The 16,652-nt window shown below is 50.0% G+C and overlaps 1 protein-coding gene across 2 annotated transcripts in view; it reads right to left on the reverse strand.

Annotated features, from left to right (window-relative positions):
* The window catches only part of PAPPA (pappalysin 1), a 244,862-nt gene that overhangs the window by 52,304 nt on the left and 175,906 nt on the right, over positions 1-16,652 (reverse strand). For both annotated transcript variants that reach the window (XR_009251453.1, XM_058694371.1), the window contains exons 14-15: positions 7,925-8,093; positions 5,450-5,633 (exon numbers count right to left, since the gene is read on the reverse strand). Coding sequence is in view for 1 of the 2 variants with exons in the window: in XM_058694371.1 (XP_058550354.1) it covers positions 5,450-5,633; positions 7,925-8,093 (353 nt within the window). In the remaining variant the exon portion in view is untranslated. The remainder of the gene's footprint in view (positions 1-5,449; positions 5,634-7,924; positions 8,094-16,652) is intronic.

Here is a 16,652-nt window from a genome sequence, read left to right on the forward strand (position 1 = left end):
TGGAGCCATCAAGAGAAACATGCCATCCTCTGCCAATTTCAGTCCGGGAAGCACATTCCTAGGCTCCTGAGACCCCGTGGAGTCAAAGAGAAAATCTGAGCTGGGCTTGGCAGTCCCAGAAAGCATGTCATTTGCTCAGGAAAACTGGGCTCTCATAGCTCCAGCCGAGGTGAATCAGATTACATTTTGATTGTTTAATTGTCCAGTTCTCCTCCTAAATGTCTGAAAGGAATTATACCAATAGCTGTTTGGAATTGAGTCCATCAGGCAGGCCCAGAAGGAATTATCAGGGCCATCTTCTTGATGTTCCTCATAACCCAATTTGTCATCAATCCCATTTTGTAGGTGAGAAAACAGAGTCCCTATAAGGGAATGTGAGTCACTCAATCTAGAGTTGGGGCTCCCTCCAGATCTGACTCCTAAGTGCTCTCTCTCTCTCTCTCTCTCTTTTAAATGTTTGTTTGTTTGTTTGTTTTGAGAGAGAGAGCGGGCGAGAGAGCACAAGGGGGAAGAGGCAGAGACAGAGAGAGGGAGACAGAGAGAATCCCAAGCAGGCTCTGCACCATAAGCAGAGAACCCAATGAGGGGCTTGAATTCACGAACCACAAGATTGTGAGCTGAAATCAAGAGTCGATGCTTAACCAACTAAGCCACCCAGGCACCCCACCTAAGTGCTCTCTTGACCCCACCACAGAGCTTTTACCCATGAGCACAGCCAAAGAACATGTCATGGAATCAGGAGAATTTGGATGAGTGGAGTATCTCAAAATCAAGAACTGGTCATACAATAAGATTTCACAACCTCCACCCCCTTGTCCAGAATGGTGCCCTTTGCTTCCACATTTCTTTACCAAGGGGCCCCATTTGTCATTCTGCATGTTAGACTCAAAGGAAAGAGGCTGTTCTAAGATGCATTCACCACCAGAGACAACTAATGGAAAACTTCCCAAGAAGAGAGAGAAAGGAGCCTGCAACATTGCACACCTGCCATGCAGGAGAGGCTTGGGAATGCAAATGGCAGGCACAAGGTAGATAATTCCACCAGATTGGTGGGCATGGCATGCCCAGCAAAGGGTCATATCTAGAGTCAGGACTCCTGCCTTCTGGCCTCAGTGCTAATGGTAATGTCTTCCTCTTTTGGGCCTCAGTTTCCCTATCGCTAAATTAAATGATTATCCTTGATAACCTCTGGGCTTCTCCAAGCTCTGAGGTTCCAGTCTTCAGTGGGGTTCTGGGTTGAGGGACAGGCTTCAGAAAAGATTAAAGGGCTTTAGCAAGTAAGAACAGGCTTGACTCTCAAAACCTGAGCAACTGCTCAGAGTGGAGCACGAGTGAGAAAGGAAGAATCATTTAACAGATTACATCTTAGCATTGCTCATGTCGAAAAGTGGCCTCGTAGGCAGCTCTGTGATCTTGGACAAATCTCTTCTCCACTGTGACCCTCAAGTCTCCAGGCATAATCTGAGTAGTGGTCTACCATCAGCACCCAGCAGTGGTTCGGACCCAGCGGCATCCTAGTCCATCTGGGGCCCTGACCATCCCAAACACCAGGGTGACAGATGGAGAAAGAAGCATTCTCTTAGGAGTTGTAGGAGAATCTCTCTTGTAGGGGAAGGGTGACCCTGTTTCCTGTTTTTTGTGGGGAAGATGTCCTGATGAGATCATTGGGACCCTCCAGGGTCTGGCTATCTGCTTCTGAGAAAGAAGGAAGGGTCTCCTCCTGAGACAGAAAAGAGAATGTGCAATTCCTACAGTGAAGGAAGTCATAACAGACTCTGCAGGGAGATAGTTGGGGGTGAGGAAAAGAGTTGAGGGCAGGTAGGAAGGTTCACTGCTATAGGATGTGGCCACTCTCTTTGTCCACTCAGCTTACATCTCCATATTTGGTAATGCTTGAGAAATCAGGAAGTGCTCAATGATGTTGAGTATCTTCTGGAAGCAAGTAAGTAGATTGAGTTTTCAATCTGAGGTTAAATAGGCAAAACAGACAGAAAAGGCAATAAAAGCTAGTAGTACAATGTGAACCTTTGAGAAAGATCTTTGTAGGATGAAGGCGTGCTCACTTTATTTTTTTAAATATTTTTAAAAGATTATTTATGTAAATAGTCTCTACATCCAACGTAGGGCTCGAACTCACAACCCTGAGATCAAGAGCCCCATGCTCTTCCACATGAGCCAGCCATGCTCCCCAAGACATGCTTACTTCAGAAGCCCCACTCCACGGTCAAGTGCACCCAACACAGTTGAGTTGAGGTTGACGAGGTGATATAAGTAATGTTGCATTTTTAGCTCTTTAATTAAACATTTATGATTTTGAAGTTTTGTTGTTGTTGTTGAACTTGAGAATATATTTCCTCTCATCCATTTTTGTGGGTTCTACCTGTGCTTGTAATGCTCATTTAGTATATTGCTTCGGTAGAAGTGACTCTGAGGCTGTGGGTTTGCAGGATATTTTGCGTACATCTTAAAGAGGGCTCAGAATTTAAGTGAAAGTGGGGATATTCAAGAAAAATTCCCTGGTAATAGAAAGTTAAGTGTTTGTTATATCAGTTCCCAGGGGCTACACTAGTAATTGCCTGTCCCGAGTGGTGGCTGCTTGTCTGATGACACTTACCTCCCAGGTTCTGGGAGGAACATGGAGGATGGAACCTGTCTCCACAGCTCCCAGGACTAAGGCCTCCATGAGATGAAGAGGTCGGGGCTGGGAGAGAGGTCATGGCACAGGTTCTCACAAGGATGCCCCTTGGGGAAGGGGCTCAGTATTCACTGAGCACTTTCTCTGGCTCTGGAATTTTATACACACCATATCTTTCAGTCCTCAACTGGACTCTTCAATGTGGACACTCCTACTCTCATTTAACAGATGAGAGTATTGAGGCTCACAGTCATGAAATAGCTCTTCTAAGATCAACAGCTGGGGCAGAGCCAGAATTGGAATCCCAGTCTGTCTGATTCTAATGATAGTGTGCTTTTTGCTTACATTATACTGCTAGAAAAGGAAAAATGAAAGGAAGAAAGGGAAGGGAAATAAACAAAACATGGAGGGAAAAGTTGTTCACGTCCTTACCCCCTCACTTGAGAAGAGGGGCATCAACAAGCTCGAGAGAGAGGTAGCTGGACCTCCACCCAGTCCTTACTGCCTCCCACACCCACGCAGATGTGTCATAGAGAAATGCTTCTCTGCATTCTCCGGAGAAGAACAAAGTTGGGATCACCAACTATCAAAATGGTGGTCCCTCTGGGCCTCATCTCCACAGCGGGGTCACCCCCCTTCTACCATAGTCAGCAGAGAAGCAAGGGCAGAAGGGTCTGAATCACTTTAAGAACCATTATTAGCCACAACGGGGGCTATAATAATCAATGCTAATTTGCACACTGCTGCTTCCCAGAGGCCCCTGATTGAGAGGAGAAGTGTGATTTCTTGGGCTGGAGTTATTAACACACGCCACATCTAGGCCAAGGGAAGGGCTCAGACAGCCTGAAAGGTGGGGGGCTTACAATTTCCACTGTCTCTTCACCTCTCCCCAGCCTATGTCTTTCAAATACCTCGCATGAAATGGCTATAGCTTCTTTCCTCAAATCATGTTGGGTTAGAAATGAGGGGACCCAAAGGGTGCATCCCATCAGTGCTTCCTGTTTTTCTTTTGGGGTATTTTAGTGATATTTTGCTTTTTGCTCTTTCATTCATTTCTTAAACATTTCCCACAGTATTACTTTTATGAATTTATCCAGCCATCCTGTCAAAACACTCTGTTGTGTCTTATTAAGTGCAGGTTCTGGGCTTGTTGACAGCCTATGTGAACATGGATTAGCCACAGCCACTGCCCTCCAGGAACTCATGTCCAGTAATCGTTGGAAACTCTGCTTCCCCTTGAAAATTTGGGGAAACTATTGACCCTCTCCAATCACCAAAATGCCTGCAACTCATGAATACATAACATTACATATAAGTTCAAGGGAATTCATAGACCTCATGCCAATCCCCCCGCATCCCATGGAAGTCCACTTATCCCCACTCAGTGGAATGATGGTAGGACCTATGTTTCATGGCAGGACCCATCTGAGGGAGGACCCATGCTTGAGTGAAATATCATTTTGGGTGTCTCATAAAGGGACAATGTTCCCTCTGATAAAATAAGCGAAGGAGAGGATCCTGGCACCTCTGAGAAACGGGTATACAGATCTTCCTCAACATACGACAGGTCACATCCTAATAAACCCAACACACGTTGAAAACACTGTAAGTCAAAAATACATTTGTATTCCTAACCTACTGAACACCCTAGCTTAGCAGGTCGACCTTAGACGTGCTCCGAACATTTACATTAGCCTACAAAGTGGGGCAAAATCATCTAACGCAAAGCCTATGTTCTAATAACATGCCTAATACCTCATGCAATTTCTTGAATACTATGCTGATGGTGGCAGACAGAATGGCTGCGCGGGGACAGAGTGGTTGTATAGGTATCAGTTGTGAGGTACTATGCCCAGCACCACAAGCTGTGTCAGACGACATCCTGCTAGCCCGGGAGAAGATCAAAATTCAGAATTCCAAGCACGGTTTCTACTGAATGCATGCTGCCTTTTGCACCGTTGAAGAATTGTAAGTTGAAGCATCATAACTTGGAGATCATGTGTCATGTTAAAACCCAGTATCCTGACTGGAAGCCAAGAGCATTGGTTCCGAAAATACCACCAGCTTGCTCTGTGATTTTGTACATGTTCCTTCCTTCCTCTCACTGGACCTCAGTTTTATCATGTTTCCAAATAATCACTTATTCCAAGAGCTCTGAGAACCCTTCTAGTCCTGATATTCTAGGTCACCCAGGCCGGCCTCTTCTCCATTTCCAAGATGTGGCCTCTTCTTCAGGAAGCCTGATTATGCCTCACTCGCCTCAACACCCCGATGTTGCCCAGGAGATCCCGGATCCCAGCAAGGGCTCCCCACTCACACCTGCTCCTCTCCCAGCTGGCCCTTCTTAAGGATGATCCGCGGCTTTGGTGACAGACACCAACGTGGATCCCACCCCAGAGAGTGTGGCCTCAGGCAAGTTCTTTAACCTCTCTGAGGCTCGATTTCCTCCACTGGAAATAACATGGGAATAATAATACGTATCTCTTAGGCTTACTGGGCCCTAATCCTAGCCGGTGAACTAGTCACGTCACTTCCAAATGCTACTTTCTTAGAATCTTTTTCCTCCTCCCTCCCTTATCCCTGCCCTCTCTCTTCTTTTCTGTGAGACTTGTCATATTTATCCCCACTCTACTTTCTCCTCGGCTGCACAGCCAGGCCGTTTCCATAAATTGCACTGGTGGAGGGAAATCAGAGGAGCAGATAAACCCCGTCCAGCCCTTGAAAGTGTTGGAGACCCAGGGGAGGGCCTGGAGGCAGCCTCTGGGTTTCCCACACAGGAAGCAGGGCCAAGCAGGGCCAAAGGGCCCCCGATACCTTTCAATTGCGCAGGGTGACGGCATTGGAAGGAGCACGTGCTACCAAAGGTGGTGCCTTTAAGGCAGGAGAAGGACGCGGCGTAGACGTGATGCTGGTCCGGGACGCCACAGTCCACTGGCTCACACGCCACCTGCTTGTTCCACTTGCCCTCGGTGCAGGTCACCATGACGCTGGGTCCCGTCTGAAAGGCAGAGGTGGGCACGGTAAGGGCATGCAGACGGAATCCCGCAGGTCGGAAGACCCTCTTTTCCCCCAGCGACAGCTCAGAGTCTCATCCTGGCTCCAGGAGGTCACTGCTTCAGTTCACTTTTAACAATCCCCACAACTGTTTGGATTTGGTTTCTCAGTTCCCGTTCTCCAGATGCAGACACTGAGGCTCAGAGACACTTACTGGCTCCAAGTTACACAGCTGTAAAGAGGATACATGGGACTCGAACTAAAGGCTGCACTCTTAACTGCTCCCTGGAAAGTCTCCCGGATTAGTATTCCCATTGTGTTGATGAGAATCTTAAGACTCAGACCTCTTGGAGCCTGACTTCTTTCCTGAAATAGCCTATGAAATATGACACAACAGTGGGTCACTGGCTCTTGGTCTTTGTATCTTTTCTTGGCTCTGCAGGAGGTAATAGGGAGCCTCTTGCTCTGTGTGGTACGGAGTGGGCATAGCTCTGGGATACTGGAGGCCCGGATGTGAGTCCTTTGTGCTGAGTCTATGGGCAGGTCCCTCTCCTGACCTGAGCTTGCCCGCTCGCACTGAACCCAAGGATTGCTCTAAGAGCCACTCCCTGCTCTGAGATCTGATGGTTCAGTAGTTGAGAGAGATAGACATAAACAAGGAACAAGCCTGGGACAAGCGAAAAGAGTCGGCAGGGATTTGAACCAAACCAGTAGATGGCAGGGATGCGCGGGTGGAAGGGTGAGGCCAAGCTTCAGAGCCAAGGGAGGGACTGCCATCAGCAGCCCGCAGGCTGCCATTCAAGGAGGGAGCCGCCAGATCCCAGGGGGCTGAGGATGCCAAATGTTGATCTGGGATCTTAAAAGCAAAGGACATTTTTCCCCTCCTAAGCACACATCAAAGGGAGCAGAGGTCCTTCACTGCCAAAACAGCCTAATTGTTTCCACAGGAGTTCAGACCTGTCGTGTCTGACACAAGGAAGTAGGTGGCTAAGACAAGTGATCGAGGGCTCCGGGGCTCCCACGTGGGACTCTGTTCAAGCCCAGAAGCTCTACACAAAGGTCTCTCATAGACAAGTAGTGTGCGCTATGTGCCTTCAGCATGAAGGTGACGCCCGCTGGCAGGGTCCTGGGAAAGGCTGCATCTAGTGACAGAGCCCCTGGTACCCTCAGATCTCATGGCTTCACGGCCCCCTCACCCCACTCCCCACAGCCACCTGAGATCCCACGGCGGCATGTGGCTGAAGCAACATCCTGCCGCATCTCAGATCCACCCACGGCCATTCCCCTTGAGCAGCACACTTCCCTCTTCCACAAGTTCCTCTCATGACTCCTGAGGGCTCTCCCTGTGACGAGTGTCAACGCCAGACTCCAAGCCACCACCGAGTGGGCAGCCAGACGACCTTTATCAACCATGATCTGACCACATCACCTTCTTCAACAGCTCCCTGTTGCCCCGATAAAGATAAACCTCAAACTTCCTGACCAACCTAACAGGGCCTCACACTGGTGGATCTTGCTTGCCCACCCCCCAGCCTCATTGCTTGGACGAGTTCTGGAAAGAAAGAATCGGTCTGCGGCATGCTGTTTCTCACCAACAGACTTCCATCTGCCATTTCTGCCTGTGCACGGAGCACCGATTTCTCCCTCCCCAGCCACACACCCTGGTGCCTATCTATCCAGTGGTTTTCAAGCCACTTCTTCCAGGGTGAGGCCCTCCGGGCTTCTACCACACCCTGCACTTGCCTTTACCCGTGTTTCTCACACTGTGAAGTCATTCCTCACTCCTTGTCTGCTCGCGGCAACAGTCACTAGGCTCCTGAAGAGAAGGAACTAGGTTTATCTTAGTGACATTTTTTTTTTTCCCTCTCTCTAGCACCTAGTACAGCATCTGGTTCCTGGCGAACAGATGTGTTACAATCTGTTTTACAATTACCACGAATGAGCGAACACCTCATTGTCGGAGGGCTCACCTCTTTCCAAAGCAGCCCCCTCAACTGAAGCAGAGCTCTGCCTGGGACGATGTCATTCCAAAATGCTCAGCCTCTGGTTCCGCAGGTTTGTAACCCTCACAAAGACTCCGATACAGGTTGTATGGAACGCTACCTTGCACGGGAACCATTGTCTTAGAAATTCCAGACCGGTGGGTTGACTCATTCAATCCACACATATTTACGGAGTATCTCCTGTGTGGCAGCACTGTCTGAAGTGCTGGGGATTCAGCAGGGGACACGCTCACCGCCCGGTCGGCCTCTCCCGGGCTGGAGAGGGGACCCTGAGCCCAGCACCTGCGCATACCTGGCTCTTGATGAGCTCGTCATCCCGCTGGATCTGGAGCACGTAGCCTGTCCGGCATCTCACGGTACACCGGGCGCCGTGGTAGCGGTCGCTGCTGGAGCAGTTGAGAGAGGCGTTCTCCACCGCCAGCTCCGGGCAGTCAGCGGCCTCACATGCGAAGTGCACACAGCTGGGGAGGAAAGGAACAGGAGGGTCAGAGGGAGTTTCCCTGCAGGATCACTGCATGCCAGCTGGGAGGTAAAAAGCTCAAGGTGTCCCCCTCCAAAATTTTGGGAGCTGAGACAGAGGGGAGGGAGAGGTGCTGGCTTTGGTGAGGAAGACTCTGGAGGCAGTGGCCACAGTGTATCACAGGGCATGGTTTATGGAAACAGAGAAGCCAGGGTTCAAACATGGCAGAGAGCTGTCTGTGTTATGCATCTTCAAACCTCACAGAACCTCAGTTTTTCCATCTGTGAAATAGGGATCATGATCACAGCAAGTACACACTGAGTCTCTCACGTGCCAGGCACCAAAGATGAACAGCAGACTCTTCGTATTCTGTAACAATACTCACTTTCGAGGGCGGTTGTGAGAAATCAGATAGGTCAGGAAAGGCACAGAGCAGAATTCCCGGCACGTAAAGACACTCCCTAACTGGCAGCTAATGGTATAAACAAGTCTATGCTCTATAACTTAGAAGCTGTGTGACTTTGGGCAAGGTACATCACCTCTCTGAGCTTCAGAGCACTCTCAGATTTGGCCAACCCATAGGGTCATGAGACCCAACTGAGGTGCTGATTGTAGAAGTCTTTTATAAACTGTAAGGTGACTTCTGGATTGTCAGTAAAGCTGTTCAATGATCATGCCTTGCTTCTTGGTGTGGCTACTGTTCTAATCTTGCTGTCGATTTGAATTCTACCCACTTCTCAAGTCTGCGCTCCACGTAAATTTGTACAGGAAAATTTCCCCTGTATTCCCTGTGTTCCCAGGGGAGATCCCTGGCAGGCCTTCTGCCCTCCTTTCTCTGACTGGCCTCACGCTTCATGCATTGAAAGCACGGGGTCCGGGTACCCACCATGTGCCGGAATGTGTGCTAATCCTTAAGGAAATGGAAATATAAAATCCCTGTACTGCATGGTCTTTCCCCTTATGTTTACTGTTACACAGACACTCAGTAACTTTAGCGACTATTCACTGATTGCTTAGGTACATGAGCTCACTCCATGCTCACAACACCCCTATGAGCTAAGTGTTATTCATTTTATAGCTGGAAAAATCGGGGACCGGTGAGATCAAGTTACTTCTGTAACTTCCCACCCAGATGTGTGGCTCCAAAGTCCTTGTTGTCAACCTTGCCCCTCACCTGGACTAGAACTTTGCTGAGGGTAGAGATACTGCCTGTTTCATCTTGGGGCACTCTGCACTGCGATAAAGATGCTTTGCATATGGTAGGTGCTTCTTAGTAGCAAGAAACAAGTGGGGGGGGGGGTCTCGCAATTGCTGTTAAGCACTTTGAGGAGGCTGAGACGTTCACCGGGAACACAGAAAGCTTGTAGGGGGCAGTTTTCTCTAATGTTTGCCTCTCTGACTATGTCCACACCAATGACGGCCACAGGGTGTGCACAGAGAGCTAGGTCTAGATGTGCGCTCAGAGCCTCAAGGCTTTCACTTTCCTGTGTTTATCTAGGAGACAGGGAGTAAGTGGTGGCCAAACCAGCTTAAGAAGAAATTCACAATTTTTTTTTCTTGGTCCCCATTTCAGGATACCCCACTGAGGGTTTTACAGGAAGATAGCTACCCATCTCCATGCTCTATGTCCTGCTCAGAAGTATGGGGAGAATCAAGGGGTAAGGGTGGGGGTATGAGCTAACAGCCTCCAAACATCACAAATTCACTTTTTTTTTTTTTTTAAATTTTTTTTTTATTTTTGGGACAGAGAGAGACAGAGCATGAACGGGGGAGGGGCAGAGAGAGAGGGAGACACAGAATCGGAAGCAGGTTCCAGGCTCTGAGCCATCAGCCCGGAGCCTGACGCGGGGCTCGAACTCACGGATCGCGAGATCGTGACCTGGCTGAAGTCGGACGCTCAACCGACTGCGCCACCCAGGCGCCCCACAAATTCACTTTTTAAAATACTTGGAAAAGGGAAGCGTTTGAGGCTTTAGACCCACACCCACGCAGGCTTTGCAATCCCCACATAACCCCCTTCCCAAAGGCAACGCGTGAGAGGGATTAAGTGACACTTGCTGAGATATTCGATTCTCCGCCCTCCTTTCTACCCCCCCACCCCACCCCCGACAGTCTCCCCTGCATATTGTGCCATGTGGAGGCCTCTAAGAGACTATAACTCTGGAGTCAACGCAAGGGCTCTGACACCAAACAATGCATCTGTTCACGGTGTGTAAGCGCCGGGGGCAAGAGCCACATGGTTCCAATTTAAATAGATTTACTCTGTAAGCTACCAGCTCCTGAGCTAGTCTTCTGACCTATGCCTTACAGTGCGGCCATGCTCGCTCCGTGCTCCCAGGATGACGGCCAGGGGGCTCCGGGCTGCTCCGGGCTATGGGGCCACAAAGGTAAAAGCAGCCTGTACCTGCCCCCCACCCCCATGTCTCTGCACATTAATGTTCCTCGTAAGAAAAAGGATAAACTGAAACAATGGATTTCCTACAATGGAAAAGGCACAGGACTTAGGAACTGGGCAAATCCGGCCTCTACATGCAGGAATGCCCCTTATCGTTAACCTTGGAAAGTTACATAGTACACAGAGCCTCAGTTTTCTCCTCCGTAAAATGGAAGTAAAAATCCAATTTCTCTCTCAAGAGTATCAACAGGGTGACAGGTCAGCCACTCATTCATCTATTCCACAGACCTTGGGTGGGGGCCTCGATGCACACCAGACACTGTTGTAAACCCTGGGGATACATGAAAATTCCTGCCACCTGTGTCTTTGAGGAAGAAGGACATGCACCCCAGAAAAGTCATAAAGAAGCCTATTTCAGGCACAGAAAGGGCACTAACGAGGAAATTATAGAGGACGACTGTTGGGGGTTGGGGGAAAGGCACCACGTGCAGATGGGTCAGGGGGAGGAAGCCTCCATGAAGAGGGGACATCTGAACTAAGACCTGGATGAAACGAAGGGATAAGCCAAGCAGAGGTGTGGAGCAGAGGGAATCCCAGGCAGAGTAAAGAACACATGCAAAGGTCCAGGACTGGATGGAGCTCAGTGTGTTTGTATAATAGAAAGCCCCATGCACAACAAATGCTTTGGAAACTATGATATTGGCAAGAGAAGATGGTTTCTCTGGCTCTCTCTGCTGTAGAAGGAAAATATCCCCTGGTACATGAGTTATCTGACCAAAAGGTTTCATGGCCAAAAGAATAGGGTAGCATTGGATTCATGAGAAGTCAGCTTTTTTCTTTTTCTTTTTTTTTTTTTTTAATTGCAGAACTTCTCAGAACCTTGATGTAGATTTCCAGGAGGGGCTAAGACACACATCATTTTCCAAATTCTGATAACCTTTTCCAGTGGGTCATTTCTGGATTAGTGTCCTCCAGAGAACACTGTGGGGACTGAGGCATCCCTGCTTTTTCAGCACATCTGTGCATGCCTGGCTCACAGGCTTCAAAACAGGGAGAAAGGGGGAAGGGAAGGGAATCCGTGCCAGGTATGAGCCCCTGTGTTTTACCTACATCACCTGATGTGCATCCTCACCATAACTTCTTGAGGTAGTACAATTACTCCCATTTTCAAGAAGAGGAAAGTGAGACTCAGTGAGTTTAGCTGGCTGGCCAAAGGCGCTCTGTATGGACAAAATGTCAGTGCTATTGTGCCGGCCTGTCCCCTAAGCCCCTGCTCTTCTCTTTGCATTCCCATCAGCTGGAAGGGTTGTATGAACACATTGTCCAAAAATGATAAACATTACCCCAAATACCCCTCCCAAATAACTCCCTGACACGGCCCTGTCATTTCTAAAACACAAAAACAAAAATCAAAACAAGAAAAACAAAAGAAAAACCTCTGTCTTCATTTTAAAAAGGGGGCAGGTAGGGCTCCTGGCTGGCTCAGTCTGTTCAGTGCCCAACTCTTGATCTCGGCTCAAGTCATGATCTCATGGTTCATGGGTTCAAGCCCCTCACTGGGCTCTGCACTGATGGTGCAGAGCCTGCTTGGGGTTCTGTCTCTCCTTCTCTCTGCCCCTCCTGCACTTGTGCTCTCTCTGTCTCAAAAAATAAATAAATAAACTTAAAAAAAAGTCTTTAAAAAATGGGGGAATGATTTAATACCCATGATGGGCAACAAAAATAAGAAAGAAAAAAAGAAGACACTTCTCGGAGTAAGTTGGCTAATCCAAGGGATGGGGGAAGGGGCTTTTATCAATGAAATTCTCACAGGTGGGTAAAGGAGGAGACACACATCCCCCATACAAAGATATATAAATATTTTTTTCCATATATATATATTTAATATATTTACTTATAGACTCAAGTTTCGTATAGAGGTATATCCTTCAGTGATTCAATAGCCAACCCCCAACTGCTGTCCCCTCTGCCCAGGGAAATGGCCCCCAGTCATGCATAACAGGATCCAAAACTGTTCAACCAGGATCCAAAAGACCAGCACTGGAAGGGCTGCTGAGGGTTCCGTTCCTAGCTGTGCCCCTTGACTCTTGGCCCAAGTCCTGTAGCTACGCCGTGGGGAAGGGGGATAATAATAATCCCTGTTTATAGATCACTGTGGGTTACCTCAGATGGAGACCACAGAAAAGTCAGCATGTCCACACTGGAAATGAATGGAAGACACTCGTGGCACCTTCCCAGCACTGCAGGGTCACTGGGAAGGGAGACTGAGACAGTGATGAAGATAGGGCTCCTTTTTCCCTTCCGGGGAATGCAGCGACTACTGGAAGGGAATCCTGAAAGGCTCTTGAACCCTGGAATCCTAGAAGCCAGAGGCAGTGGCCCAGGGGTGATGAGGCCCCGTCAGATGCCTGCAGGGTGGGGACAGCAGCGCGTTGTGCGGGGCGCCTGAGGGAGGGGCGGCTGGCCGAGCAGCAGGTCACTACTGGCACAGGTGGCCCACGGCACCGACCCCATCATGTCTCCAATCTGCCGATGTCTTTACTATGAACACTCCTGACATTTACATGTTGGCAACTAATTACAGAAGAGGATTAACGGGGGGGCAAATCCACATTGTTTGTGGGCTCATCGGGCCCGTGTGGCAGGAATCTTGAAACTTCAGATGAAGAGGAACCTGCTTTGCCCCGGGAGGCCTGAGGACTGGATTCCAGTGCCAGTTCTGCTGCTAAGTGGCCGGGTGGCCTGAGGAACTCCCTTCCCTTGCCAGGACCTCATGAGAATGCAGAACCAGAGAGTCTCTTAGAGGCTTCCCAGCTTTCAGGGACCACAGTTTTATGGAGACAAAACAATAGAGGTATCTAATTTCACAGCCCTTGGGAAGGGGGAAAAACAGACTTTGATAATCCCAGTTATTGAAAGGACACAGAAGCAGAGGAAGGCCAGTAGACATCTGACAGGAGTGGAGATTAAACAACATCTGGGAGAAGAGTCAGGAGCATCTGGTACCTTCCAAGAGACACACATGCTCAGCCACAGCGGTTCCATCTGCAGATGTGTCCCCCAGACCAGTGACTCCCAACAAGCATTCTGAGAGGTGCTGATCCCTTGTGGGCTGGCCAGTGTGGGGGAGCCTGTGGTCTCTGGCCATGAGAGGCTTCTTGCTGGGCTCCAAATCTCATACACGAATTCCTATAGAGTCATCTGATGGGATAGATAGTCACGTGTGGGCTCCTGGCAGTGCACAGACTCTGGGGATGCTTGTAGGCACATCAACTCACCCCCACCCCACCCACAGTCTAAGCCCACACTGGCTACAAGGAGTCAATCTGGCCACAGGAAGAATTTGTTTCCTCCTAGAGTTGGCTTTCTAAAAGTTAGCTCTCTATTGGAACTGTCCTTCTCTGGGTGGGCTGGCATGGGGGAGTGGGAAGAGTTTCAGGTAGAGGAAGGAAGGAAGGAATGAAGGGAGGGAGGGAGGGAAGGAAGAAGGAAGGAAAGAAGGAGGGAGGAAAGGAAGGAAGGAAGGAAGGAAGGAAGGAAGGAAGGAAGGAAGGAAGGAGAAAAGAAAGAGGAAAGGAAGGAGGGAAGGAAGGAGGGAGGGAGGAAGGAAGGAAAGAGGGAAGGAGGGAGGGGGGAAGGAAGAAAGGAGGGAAGGAAGGAGGGAGGAAAGAGGGAAGGAGGGAGGGAGGAAGGAAGGAAGAAAGAAGGGAGGGAGGAAAGAAGAAAGGAGGGAGGGAGGGAGGAAAGAAGAAAGGAGGGAGGGAGGGAAGGAGGGAGGGAAGGAAGAAGGAAGGAAAGAAGCAGGGAGGAAAGGAAGGAAGGAAGGAAGGAAGGAAGGAAGGAAGGAAGGAAGGAAGGAAGGAGAAAAGAAAGAGGAAAGGAAGGAGGGAAGGAAGGAGGGAGGAAAGAGGGAAGGAGGGAGGGAGGAAGGAAGGAAGAAAGAAGGGAGGGAGGAAAGAAGAAAGGAGGGAGGGAGCAAGGAAGAAAGGAGGGAAGGAGGAAGGAAAAAGGAGGGAGGGAGGGAAGGAGGGAGGGAAGGAAGAAGGAAGGAAAGAAGCAGGGAGGGAAGGAAGGAAGGAAGGAAGGAGAAAAGAAAGAGGAAAGGAAGGAGGGAAGGAAGGAGGGAAGGAAGGAGGGAGGGAGGGAGGGAGGAAAGAGGGAAGGAGGGAGGGAGGAAGGAAGGAAGAAAGAAGGGAGGGAGGAAAGAAGAAAGGAGGGAGGGAGCAAGGAAGAAAGGAGGGAAGGAGGAAGGAAAAAGGAGGGAGGGAGGGAAGAAAGAAAAAAGGAAGGAGGGAGGGAAGGAGGGAGGGGAGGAGGGAGGTAGGAAGGAAAGAGGAAAGGAAGGAAGGAGGGAGGGAGGAAGGAAAGAGGGAAGAGGGAGGGGGAAGGAAGGAAGAAAGGAGGGAGGGAGAAAGGTAGAAAGGAGGGAGGGAGGGAGGAAGGAAAAAAGGAGGGAGGGAGGAAGGAAAAAAGGAGGGAGGGAAGGAAGGAGGTAGGAAGGAAAGAGGAAAGGAAGGAGGGAGGGAGGGAGGGAGGGAAGGAAGGAGGGGAGAGGGAAGGAGGGAGGGAAGCAAGGAGGTAGCAAGGAAAGAGGAAAGGAAGGAAGGAAGGAAGGAAGGAAGGAAGGAAGGAAGGAAGGAGGAAAGATGGAAGGAGGAAGGAAGGAAAAAGGGAGGGAGGGGGAAGGAGGGAGGGAGGAAGGAAGGAGGGGGAGGGAAGGAGGGAGGGAAGGAAGGAGGAAAGGAGGGAAGGAGGGAGGGAGGGAAGGAGGGAGGGAGGGAAGGAGGGAGGGAGGGAAGGAGGGAGGGAGGAAGGAAAGAAGGAGGGAGGGAAGGAAGGGACAAATGAAGGGAAGGGAAGGGAAAGGGGAGAGGAAGAGAGTACTAATTGTATAAGCACATGGCTCACTGAATTTTGTAATAAACTGTTCAATTTCTGTTTAGAACCACAGGATAGATAGATAGATAGATAGATAGATAGCATACGTGTGTGTGTCAGACACACAGGAACCTCGATCCATGGTGTGGCTTTCCTCACTGAAGAAGCCTCTTAACCCACTCACCACCATCACTACGCGCCCCCGTTGTCCCCCCTTCCCCTAGGTGTGGAGCTGGGCTTGGGCTAGAATCCCGCAACTGGACCTCTCATTTGAAAGCTGATCCTGTTTCCTTGGGCCTCTGAATTTATTCCGAGTGCTGCACCGGGACTAGAGACCCTTGAATCTAGGTCGGAACACCCGCCCGAATGGATTTTGCTGTGGTGACGCTTCTCCCAGGGCAGCCCGCTAGATATCATGCCGCTCTCGGAGAAGAGAAGGAAAATGAGGAGGGAGAGGGTGGGAGAGGAGGCAGAGTGGGCGGAGAGGGAGGGGAGACAGCAAGAAAGAGAATCTGTGGGGTGGGGACGAGGGAGGGGTGGAGGGCTGGAGGCCGGGAGGCCAGAACAGCCCCTTTCACTACCTGGGAACCAGCTGAGAGTCAGCGGGCCGTTTCTACTAGAGCCAGCTGAACTGTGTGCTATAAAAAGTGATGCTATTTACCTTGGTGTTCTGAGAATGGAGAAAAACATCCCACGGTTTTTTACAGTTGTTGCTTTTTTCTCTTTTCTTTCCTCTCAGTTTGTTTGTTTTCAGGCACATTTATGCGGTCCTGGCTATTTGGGTAAATGCCTCTTCAGCTCTTCAGGGGCAGCTGCCTCCTTCTCCAACCCCTCTCGCCCCCTCAGAGCACTGGGGTGCGGGGTGGGGGGGGTGTCCGGGGGTGTCCCAGCACCCCTGGCCTTGGCACTGGGGGCTCCGCCCATCCTAGCCAGGTCCGCGCTCAGGGCTGAGCCGCTGAGACCCTCAGAGCCACAGCTCGCTCACCTCCCGCGGTTCTTGTCACGAAACGCTCACACATGAGCATTCCTGACAAGTCCTCTCGTCTCCTAGACGTGCTTGGCTCTGTTGAGCGCTTGGCTCTGGTGGCTTTTCGGGGCACACGAAGCAGGATTTTGCCTCCTACTGCCTGGACCGCCTTGACACACTCTCTCTGTCCATACCTCGCAGGACAAGTGTGATAACGAAATAAAATAATGAAATAAGATAACGAAACACATGTTGCTTCCTTTCCCCTGCATCTCACCCCTCCCCATTCTTGGGAACTACAGACTGTTTGAATTGGAAAG

This window comes from Neofelis nebulosa, chromosome 12 (genome assembly GCF_028018385.1).
Source record: "Neofelis nebulosa isolate mNeoNeb1 chromosome 12, mNeoNeb1.pri, whole genome shotgun sequence".
In the NCBI taxonomy this organism is placed as follows: Eukaryota; Metazoa; Chordata; class Mammalia; order Carnivora; family Felidae; genus Neofelis; species Neofelis nebulosa.